The sequence below is a fragment of the Cornus florida genome, unplaced genomic scaffold, assembly GCF_030987335.1.
Source record: "Cornus florida cultivar Cherokee Brave unplaced genomic scaffold, ASM3098733v1 CherokeeBrave_3.0.0_Hap2_Chr11, whole genome shotgun sequence".
NCBI lineage: Eukaryota > Viridiplantae > Streptophyta > Magnoliopsida > Cornales > Cornaceae > Cornus > Cornus florida.
In genome coordinates this window covers 106487833-106500357 of record NW_026775581.1, presented here as the reverse complement: position 1 = coordinate 106500357, position 12525 = coordinate 106487833, and the positions used below count along the sequence as shown (strand labels likewise).

General features: G+C 31.3%; 1 protein-coding gene across 1 annotated transcript; it reads right to left on the bottom strand.

The window, feature by feature from the left end:
- Window positions 1-5801: 5801 nt before the first annotated feature.
- On the bottom strand, window positions 5802-9293 carry LOC132283781 (small ribosomal subunit protein uS2-like). The gene is made up of 5 exons (XM_059785796.1): window positions 9023-9293; window positions 7604-7866; window positions 7137-7334; window positions 6670-6859; window positions 5802-6114 (listed from the first exon to the last, which is right to left on the bottom strand). The coding sequence occupies exons 1-5, from the start codon at window positions 9168-9170 to the stop codon at window positions 5993-5995; spliced, it is 921 nt and encodes a 306-aa protein (XP_059641779.1). The 5' UTR covers window positions 9171-9293; the 3' UTR covers window positions 5802-5992.
- Window positions 9294-12525: the final 3232 nt, after the last annotated feature.

Genomic DNA, 12525 nt, shown 5'->3' with positions numbered 1-12525 from the left:
TAAATTATATTAATTTTTATAATTTTAATTTTTCAGTTTATTATCTATACTTTTATATATATATATAGATGTATGTATATTGATTAGTATATTTTCATGTGTGTCTCACTGAATTTCTGGCTTTAGATAAAGTGAAATAGAAACATATATAGTCGAGAAAAAGGTTTATTGTTGTTGTTGCTCTATTTTTTACATATTTTTACTACTTATAAATGCATATGAATTTTATAATTTTATATACATTGTAGACACCACATTTTGATGGTCTTGGTTCGACTTGTGAAAACATATTCATGATTGAAAATAATCTAATTAACAAAGGATACTCATATATTTCGCTTGTGACAAAATTCAGGTCTTTTAAAATAAATTTCATTAGTTAAAGCATCATTTTTTTTTTTTTTTGCATTTTTCAATGTTATAGGAAAGCAGCCTCAATTTTCAATTTTTTTTTTTTACCTCAAAACAAACATTCTTGTTTTGTTCTTTTACTATCAAGCTCTCGCTTTATCAAGCCATAGATTTTGTAGTATGAAAAAAAAAAAAGGTGTCAGATATATTATTTGGTTATTTTTCTTTTATTTCTTTTCATCCAAATGATAGATGATGGCATTCATGAAACTGAACCCTTGCATGAGTTTTATAGCCAAGTATAAAGTTTTACGTTTCATGTAATTAAATTTGAAGAATTGAAAACTTCACAATAGCGTTTCATGTGATAATGATATTGTAAGGTGAGGGTAAGGAGAATAAGAAAGAAGAAATATTCTTAATAAAACGTGGAAAAAGAATACATTCACAATAGCCCCTCATTTTTTTATTTTTTTTATTTTTTTTTTTCCAAGTAGGGACGGACCTATATTCACAATTTTTATTTTTTTTTACTGATATATCAACCTTTTTTTTTAATATATACTCATAAAATATTACTAAAGCCCCCCCTAAAATTATTACAAAATTTCAGTTTTGACCTCTTTTACCTAAAGTTCTGGGTCCGCCCGTGCTTCCAATGAACAATAAAGCAATATTATTGTTATGTCGAGACTCGACACATTGTGATAAAATATATACACTACAAATTACTTCATCATGTGCCATTCAGGAATATATATACGTATACATTTCATGTGCTCATTAATTCACTTTGAAAATACTATATAACTTAACATGTTATTAAAGACTGTCCAATATTGTGTATGATGTGTATAAAACTATAACAAATAAATAAAAATTTTGTTTGCTGTACCAAAATTCTACCAACGGTTGCTCCAATAACTACTGTTTTTTGTTAATTTCTTAATTTTTAGTTATTTGTTTCATTAATTAAGGGAATTTTTTACTTTACAAACAGTTAAACAACATAACTTTGAGAACAAATATGAAACCATATTGGCTTCTCCAACCCATCTAATTCAAACTTAAACTTAAAATGCCAACTCCAATTGATTAATTCTGACCTCACGTTAAAAAGCCCGTCTTAATCATACAAAGAATCTCTCCTATAAATATATTTCAACATCTACCACCCTTACCAAATCAAAGATAGAGACTTACATATATTTTACATATATGTGTGGTGGTATCATGTATGTTGTGATTCAATGGTGCTATACATTCATATAATAGTATATGGGCACGTGAAATGCATGTGAAATCCACAAATAATTATATTATTTACTTGTTGAACAAATAGTTCATAATAATAAAACAATAAATTTGTTGCAAGATTACTTTGGCATGTTGTGTTTATATGATTTGGGAAGAAAGAAATTCTAAAAGATATTTGAACTCGTACGTGGATGAGATTACTATCACATTTGAAGTCTACAAAACTATTAGACTAAAAACAGTGAACAATGATGACCAATTCGCAAGAAATTCTGTTATGAGGAGGGGTCGTTGAAGATTTTTTTTAATATATATATATTAAAGATACTTTTTAAAATAAAATAATAATATAAGAACTTAAATTTAATTAATAAACACGAGTAACTAGTTTAGAAAATGAGAGAGTAGAATAGATAGAGTCAATTACTAATTTACATATCATGGGATGGTAGAGAGTGAAGAAATGAGAGAGAACTTATTACTTTATTTTCTTTTAAATTTAAAAATATCATTGGATATAATAATATATAATGGGAAATTTTTGAAAATGAATAAGAAAAGATGGAGATTAGTTGTGTTTTACAATAAATTATTCAGTTCAAAAGGATATAATATTGCGCATGGAACGTATCATACTGGGGACAGCATTATGAGATTAAATCTTTATATATATATATATATATATATATATATATATATGCGCAAACAGTGCCTTCAAATTGTAGGGCAATACGATATCAGGTGGTCCCCTCCACATTAGGCTGGCAAATTGTTGGTTTGCCATTTCAGTTGGATGATGAGAATCAAAGAACACATATTCACAAGTATTCTCACATAGATATATGCATGCATTATATATTTGTGTACATGTATGTATATATAGAGAGAGAGAAATGGAACAACGGGTTCTTTTGTCCTCCAAATAATAATATAGCAACATCACTGTTGCGCAAAGGTTTGACCACATATGGTATATAAATTACTTTTAAAATATAGAACTTTAACGTGTGATTAAACACTGTGACCAATAGTGTGCATCAAACTGTAACAATTAAATAAATATTTTGTCAGCTGCTCCAAAATTCTACAAACGTCTGCTCCAATAACTATTCTTTTTTGTTTCTTAATTTTTAGTTATTTGTTTCATTGATTAAAGGGGAATTTTGACTTCACAAACATTTAAACAGTAACTTTGAGAACAATTAAAACGATCTTAATTTGTTTCTCCAACCCGTCTCATTTAACTTAAGACTTAAAATGCCAACCTAATTGATTAATTCTGACTCACGTTAGAAACCATGTCTTAATTATACCAAGAAACTACCCCTATAAATATTTTCCAACATCTACCCACCACCACTACCAAATTACAGATACAAGATTACCAATATTTACATATATTAAATAATTTTTGGATACATATAAAAATATATAATATTCTCTTTATTTTTATTTTTTAAATTAAATTGATCATCTTGGCATCAATGGCCACATCGAAAGGTTGGATGATTATCTTTTGTCTGGGAGCGCTAATTCTGATGTCTTCCAATTTCTTGATCACTGCCGAAGAAATCAGTAACGGTGCCATTGGAAGGAATAACACTCCGTGCGACAAAAAGTTGCATCCCCAGGGATGCAAGTCTCAACCAGCAAATTCGCCGTATCACAGAGGTTGTGAGGTTCCCGAACGCTGCCGTGGGAATCCACCACCAGTACCAAAATCAAAGATATTGTGAGAAAGATGAACTTTGTGTGGTGGACCTCACATGTATCATGTATGTGGCGGTGATCCAATGGTTATGCAAACAAGTATATGGGCATGTGAAAATCTCAAATGATATCATATGAATAAAACAATAAACTTGTTGCTCTCATGTTATAAGATTACATTGGCATGTTGTGTTTATATGATTGGGAAAGAAAAGGAACCCTAAATGATACTCAAATTCGTAATTGGACGAGACTACTCACCTTTGAGATTAGAGGTGGCAATTGGGTAGATTTGAACGAATTTTAAATGAGTTGGGTATGAATGGATCAGTAACATAATATCAAACCATTAATAACAGGTTATAAATGGGTAAGGGTTCAAATGAACGGATCAAAACGGGTTAACCCGTTCCAACTCATCCTTTTTTTTTTTCTTTTCTTTTTTACTTTTGCAAATTTTTTACTTTCCTACCATCCACGGCTAAAAAAACAATAATAATAATTTATTTTTACATTATTTTTTTTTATTTCAAAAAAAAAAAATAAATTATTTTTCTTTCGAAAAAAATTATTATACAACTCAGCGTAACTAGGTGTTATGATTGGTGGGCTCAAACCCACCCCGTAAAAAATTTTTAAAAAAAAAATTTACTATAGGTAATTTTAGCCCAACAAAAAATAAAAAAATTATTACTAGTATTAACTCACCTAAAAAAATTTTAACCCACCCCATTAACAATTCCTGAATCCGCCAATTTAATCAACAATATTAATTTGATATATATATATATATCCATTCTCTATATATAAGTCCAATCCGGTTATATATCTATATATAAGTCGAATGCAAGCAGGTATTAAGTTGCAGGCCCAAGAAAGAAAAAAACAAAAAGGCAGCAGGTTCGGAAAAAATAAGAATAATAAAGAGTTGCTGTGCAAAACAAACATGGTGATGTATCAAGTGCACAGTTTTGCGTACATGGGAAAGGAACTCTAAAGAGAAGGAAAGGTCAAGCAAAGAAAAGAATTATATTTTTATACATCGTCGCCTGTCTTATTTATTTTTTTTATAAATTTATATATGTAGGAAGTTGAAGAGTAAGGTAAAGAGAGTGTTATTGCTGAAAGAAAACAAATTAAACAATGATAGTTTTGTTTGAGCAGGATTAAGCTGGGTACTCACTTTTAATCCATCATTAACTCTTGAATTATACGAGTATTCACTTTTTTATCCATTACTGACACACTCATTTAAATTTGGGTGTCCAAATAATTTAATTTTAATGGGTGGTCTAATGAGTTTGGACTTAAATTGACACCTTATTTGAGATCTACAACATTATTAGACTAAAAATAGTTATGTGCACAGAAATTCTATTAAGAGGGGGTGTGGTTGAAAGAATTAAAAATAAATAGATGTCCTCCCTTCATTGGGTCCATCATTGACCCTTGAATTATATGGGTACCCACTTTTTGATCTACAACACTACTAGACTAAAATTAGACTAAAAATAGTTATGTGCACAAAAATTCTATTAAGAGGGGTGTTTGTGACTAGAAATTATGAAAATTTACATTTTCATTTTTCTTGCTTATACATTAAATGTATATACATGGTTGAACTAATCTCAGAATTAGCCCCTGCCCAAGTCCGAAAAGGGGACTAAAGCATAAACATCACATAACATTCCTGGAAATGTTTCAACCAAAAGCACCACCACCTCCAGCAGAAAGTTTGCCCCCATAAGCATAACCATTTTGGCTGAATTATTGTTGGCTAGTCTTTTCCTTCACACAATTCAATTAAATGTCACAAGATGTCAAAAGATTGAATAACAATGGTGGGAAATGGCTGTATTCTAGCAACCATATACAAAAATAATCAAAGGGAAAAAGATGGTCAAGTACATGTAGGTTGTGACATAATTTGACATTTGTGTAAATCTAAAATTGAAGTTTGATGCACCAATACGTTCAATATGGCGCATCAAAATTGAGGTTTGATGCAGAATGGTCTCAATTGTATGAAGTACCACATCAAATCTCAATTGTCATTTAAGCTTTTGGTATCCATCAAATGGCATCGGAGATACTCCCCATTCATTAGAATTTTTGTTTGTAGAGCAACTATCAACACAATATACATTTTCTAATCTCGCACCCCTTATAATTTGAAGTCATAAAAGGTACATAGGCGTGAACCACACTAGCATTCAAGAATTTTCTTTGCATTATTACATTCTCAATTTCTCACCAAATAAATGATTTGTTTTCAAACTCAGTTTTCGACTTTCTAGCTGAAAGTCCTAGTTCCAAGAAGAGAAAATATTTATCTATCTTAATTTGTATAGCATTCAGAGTTATAAAAGAAATTTTTTTATTTCAGCTACTAAAATTACTGAAATCCAGCCAACCTGTTTCTCAACCCAAGGGTTAACGCAGTTTCGTGCCACTTTTAACAGAAGAAACAAACATCAACGGGATAGAAAGAAAACCATATAAATGATAATATAAATGTTAAACAACCAATCCATATTCTAGGAGCCCAACATCAATGTCAAAATTTTCAAACTAAACATAAACTACACCTCAACTTTTTTTTGCCAAAAACAAAATCCTTACAAGATCCCTTTTTTCGGACAGAAAGTTCAACGAAAACTAATAGAGTCGGAGGTCAAGGTCCCCATTCATTTTGAGAAGCAGCAGCAGGAACAGTATTGATTCCAGCACCCGGAATTGTTTCTGGTGGAGGTGCAGCTGCAGTATCCCAACCATCAGCAGCTATTTGCGCTGGCACTACAGTTCACACACAAAACAAATTAGAATTATAAATCCAGACCAACCCAATCGTGAGCTAAAATTGGCAACTGTAGTTCGCAAGGAACACAATGCAAAGAAAATTTATAGAAGAGAAGATAAAAATCTAGACAACATGGGGAACAAGAACAAATAACATAAAAAGAAAGTATTATACAGAAGAATCCACCACAATGGGGAACAAGAACAAAAAACATAAAAGAAAGTATTATTAAAAAGAATCCACAATTCAAAATTTTAATTTTGACAAGTGACTGCTTTGCTCTTAAAGTTACAAAGAAAATTGGCATATAATAAAGGAAAATCTATTATGAGGGACCCTCATTGTAAGTTTGAGCACTCATATGTTCAATCCCAACACGGGTATTTCAGTTGAGATGGTAAACATGTTCAAATTAAGAGAACTGAGAAGCTATCATCATAACCACGCGAACATTGCAAGACAACAAAGAAATTTTTAATTTATAAAATAAAAATGGGCCACATAAAGCCAAAGAGATCTAAAAAGTCCATTGTGATCAATAAAATACACACCTGTTCCTGGAGTGGCACCCGGGACCACGTCAGTGACCCACTGGCCATCAGTAATTTGGCTAGTAGGCCATTGATCACCTGCACCAGGAATTCCAGGAGCAGTGTAATCTCCGTAATCTCCTGCTGCAGGTGCTTCCTCTTCTGCTTGCTCCTTAGATTCCTCGGGCTCCCTGTAGAAAAATAAATCAACCTGTAGGTGAATGGCAAATGTTAGCCAACACAAATAGGAAGTTCACAATATTATCAATCACCTGCCACAATTGAATTATTACAATAAAATTCAAAGTTTGACAACTTGAAATGAATTGTATTAACCAAACAAACTTCATATCCGAATTCATATCTTTCTTTTATATGAAAAGAAAAATCAAATTGTGCAACCATTTCATATTCAAAATCAAAAAATAAAAAAAATAAAATAAAAAAATATATGAACAAAATACAAGCTTCTTTCTGATAATGTTTACCATGACATCCCACTTGTGCCCCTGAGGGATTGTGTTCCGCATCTGCAGAACCATCCTCGCCAGGAGCCAGAATAGACAGCCAATGCTGTGTTTTCCCTTGTTATTTGCAGGGATACCAATATCAACATATCGCATTGGGGAATCAGTGTCACAGAAAGCGATAGTTGGAATATTTCCAAGTGCAGCTTCCTTGATAGGCTGCAAAACCGTTTACAATGACAAATCAAGATCAAACAATATAAAGTATTCATTTCCAGGACACACAGTTATTAACAACCGTAAGAAAAATAAACAGAATATGTTAACACTACTTTATCATATTTGATAACTTCAGAATATATATTTGTTGATTAGCCTCCTATTTTAATAAGTGCAGTTTGTTCAAATGCATTTTCCACAAATGAAGTAATTTTCAATAATGCATCAGATGATTCACTTGAGAGTAAACAATTGAAAGAAGTATTAACTTGGTGATCAGTTCTTGGATCAGTGAGGATCAGGAGGCGAGGCTCGCTGAATGAAGTCTGAAGCTGATTAGTGAATGTTCCGGGAGTATGGCGCCCAGCAATTGCGTGAGCACCTGTGTACTGCGCAAACTTCAAAACTGCTCTCTGACCATATGGCCTAGCAGACTGAACAATGATGTCCTGCGGGTTCTCAATCGCAACAATAACCCTGGCTGCCAGCATAAGCTTATCCCATGTTTTTCCAAGGTTTATAATGTATATCCCTGAGCATTGAAATATTAATATTAATAATAATGCAGGGGAAAGAGTTATTTGGAAAAAAAAAATGAAGAATAAGAAGAAAACCACAGTGGAATAAAATAATCTCATCATCATCATTGTTTTATATACTATATGAATTCTCTTTTTTCCATTCCATTTTATGACGGAGTACAAGCGATCTCCTATTATATTTTTAGTTCTTACACACATATAAACATTGTTATTAATCCACTAACTAATCCATGTAAAGCAAATAATAATGGCATCTGAGAAGCAAGTATACATATTAAAACCTCACAGAGAAACAAAATTAAGAAAACATGCCATTTGATAATAAAAAATCAACCATAAAGTTGCGCAACCAAAGATGTGACAGATCATTTTTTACTCCCCAATAGTGTGAAATGGTACCAAAAACGCTGTACACATACTTTATTAAATGCCACTCTGAATAATTCGTATTGCCTTAAGTCATGGACAGGTTTTCTAGCTTAAATTTAAAGCAAATCCACATATATATCACATGAAGCATATATATATATATATATATATATACTCAAATATACATAAACTTGCAGAACAGTTTTCTGACTGATATGTTAACAAAGAGAGATTATATTCTTATCCAATACTCACAAGAGTCTTTGTTGGACAATTTTTATTGGACTCTACAGTTTATAACGTTACTCGTAGTAAAATGAAATAAATTTGAACACACAAAAATCCAAAAGAAATATTGCATAAAATGACATTCAACATCCAACAAAATACACAATTCAAACTTAGGCGACTGATCAACGAATCGACATGCACTGTTTACCACAGATCAAACAATAACTTTAATAATAATATACAAAAACGCTGTAAGCAAACAACAATAATTAACTAAATGTAGTCTATTGTCAGAAGCATATGAGAGAGGCGCATTTCAGAAAAACACAACTGTTTCAGATCTCAGTCAATAACAAACAGAATCAGAAACACATATAAATCCTTACATAAATATACAAGCATAATGAGCATAATGTTCCATATAACTGTTTGAGATCTCAATCGAATAAGAAAGAAATTCAGATATATATATATATGTGCATTTTAATACAAAAACACATTTGTACATGTATATATTTAGAGAGATAAATAAAGAAGAAATTGGACCATCGGTACGGCGCTTGAAGACGTAACGCTCCATCTGAAAATCGCAGTTTTTGGTGCCGAGTTGAACTTCGCCGGACAACATCATTTGTATATCTGCCTCCTTCGTCGAGAGTGCTCTCTCTCCCTGTGGGATTGACATCGACGCCATTGTTACTATTTGTTAAGTTTTAGGTTAGAAAGTGCTCTCTCTCTCTCTCTCTCACTGAACCAGACTTTACAACCTTTATGTGTCTTCTCAACTTCTCTGCAGTCTGCACAAGCGAAATTAGGGTTTCGGTGTGAAATTTATAGCACTCTTATCACTACTACAACCCTAGGTAATGTGTATGACCAAAGACACCCTGATGTTCTATGATAATTACCCTGTTAACTATGGGCTGGGTTGGACCAACCCAATTTGGGTCTGGCCAGAGTATTATCAATATTTGGGCTTTTGTTAGGTTTCCACTTGTGCTTCGACTTCAGTCCATTCGTTGGGTCCTTATTCACAGTGCTCCAAAAAAAACCACACACCTAATTGGGCCTTCTCACAATTCATCACCGGACTTGCGGTTCTCCCTATGCATCAAATAATTATCGAAAAAATTCTCCGAGAATAGTAACTCCATATCACAGGCGGACAGAGGAGGGTTTAGGTGGGCTTGACCTCCCCCTCAAAAAAATTTACTTATGAAATTGTGTAATTAAATTTATGTTCAAAACTAGTCCCTCCATTGACAATTCCTGAATTCACCCTTACTCCATATAAATTCGAATTTTCGACCTCTATACATATTTATGTCTATCTATACTAGAGTCAGATTTTTTAATTTTTACTACCATTAAAGGTGTATAGGTTTTTTATTTTTTGTGTACTTTTTTAATCAAATAATATTTTTGGTTTTAATTCAATAAGCTGGATAGCCCAAAAATTTAAACGGGCTTGTAAATATAAATATAGTTACACCTCTTCGAAATGTCCACTAAATATAATATTGAATAAGATAATGTATTTACAAAAAAATCAAAATATTATTCATATGTATTAAATTATATTCATTTTTATAATTTTAATTTTACTGTTTATTATCTATACTTCTGTATATATACACACTACTATATATGTATATTGATTTGTATATTTTTCATTTGATTTGACTGAAACTATGATCTTAGATAGAGCAAAATGAAAATATAGTTAAAGGCTTTTTATTGTAATTGCTAATGAAAAAAAAAAAAAAAAAGGTCTTCAAATCAATCCACTCTTGAAAAATCCTTTCTATTAAAGACCATGTCTAATAGTGTATCAAACTATTACAAATAAATAAATATTTTATTAGCTGTTCCAAAATTCTATCAACTCCAATAACTACTCTTTTTTGTTTCTTAACTCTAGTTATTTGTTTCATTAATTAAGGAAAATTTTGACTTTACAAATCGTTAAACAATAACTTTGAGACACAACTCAAAACGGTTTCTCCAACCTGTCTCATTTGACTTGAACTTAAAATGCCAACTCCAATTGATTAATTCTGACCTCACGTTAAAAAAACAAGTCTTAATTATGGGAAGAAACTCTCTCTATAAATTTCTTCCAACATCTAGCCCATCCCTACCGAACTAAAGATTGAAGCTTATCATATATTTACACACATATATATATAGATTTGACCATCTATTGATTGATTGTATCGATGGCCACATTTAAAGGGTGGATGATTATTTTTTGCTTCGCGCTAATTTTGATTTCATCTGATTTTTTAACCTCCGCAAAGGAAATCGGTTATGGTGCTATCGGAAGGGATGACGAACCGTGTGATAAAAAATCGCATCCCGATGGATGTAAGCCTGAACCAACAAATCCGTATACCAGAGGTTGTGAGAAAATCGAACACTGCCGTGATGGACCATAAGCAAAAATATTATGAGAAAGACCAACGTTGTGTGATGAACCACCTTAAAAGAATTTAAATTTTTTATTGATCTCACATGTATTATGTATGTAGTGACCCAATAGTACTACATTGGCATTTGGGCACGTGAAAGCCTTAAATAATTATATTATTTACTTCTGGAACAAATAGTTCATATGAATAAAACAATAAACTTGTTGCAAGATTACTTTGGCGTGTTGTGTTTACCCGATTTGAAAATAAGTAACTCTAAAAATACTCAAACTCATACATGAGATTACCATCACCTTTGAATCCTACAATATTACTATTAGGCTAAAAACAGTGATGGACCAAGAAATTCTATTGAAAGGAGGCGTTGTGGAAGGGGAAAAAAACATTTAAAAATAAATTAAATATAATTTTTTAAATAAAAATAATATATAAGAACTTAATTTTTATAAATAATATTTTCGCTTATTAAATTTACAAAAATTGGAAGGGGATGGACAGGTACATATAATGTGGGACAGGTGCATCACCTTTGAATCCTACAATATTAAATAAATCCAGTAGGGGTAGATGCCCCCACGGGCCCTTGTAAGTTTGTGCCTCTAATTTTTATCAGTATACTGTTAGATACATTCCTTTCTCGAATAAAAGTTTGTTTTGTTGGTTTTGTTAGTGTATTTTATGTTTGTGTTTAAGGGATGGATTTGACATTTTTAGAGAGGAAAACGTTTCTTCTTTTTTATTCATTCTTATTCGATTGAATGAGAGAAAAGATAAGAAGTTGACAACTTAGGTGTTGTTTAATAAAAAAATTAAGTACTTTAAATTTCAAGTGCTAAAGTTTTTAAATGGTTAAAAAGTCAATATTTTTAATAACTTTTTAAATTTTTAGTGTTCGTCCTTAAGTGATCAAACACACTAAATTGATTAAATATTAAATCGTTCTAGAATTAAGTAGGGTTGCAACTCGAATGGGTTGTGTGGGTTTAAGATACAACTCGAGTCCAACCCGACTCGTGAAATGTTTAACATGAGCCTAATTATAACCCCATTTTGAACCCTAACTACTCAACTTTAGATCAACCCATCCTTCTTTTAAATTCAGGTTCGCAACTTGGGCTTAGATTTCAAATTAGAAAGTTGGGTTAATTCGGGTTAATCACATGGTCAATCTTCACACTGAATATATAATGTGATCTTGAATTACTTTAAGATTAAATTATTCTTAAATAAATAAATAAAGCTTATTAAATTTTTTTAATAAATTACAAATAAATTCTTAGAAATTTAATTATCCTAAATGTTAACAAAAAAAATAAACAAGTAAATAGATTTAACAAAGGAAGTTGAAAAGAAAAAAGGTGATCATAAAAGATATTTGTCACCATTTTAAACAAAAATCAAAATGAAAATTCGGTCTCTGTTGGGGCTGCATTTTTTATATGTTATGCTCCATGTGCAAATGAATAATTATGGAAATTTTCTTGTAAATATTCCGAGTTTTAAAAATAAAATAAGATTTTTAGAGCAGATTCTTAGATTGGCTATTTCTTTCTGGATATGATGTATTATTGCACAACTCTTATATTTCTGAAATCATTGTTTCATAATATTTTTGTG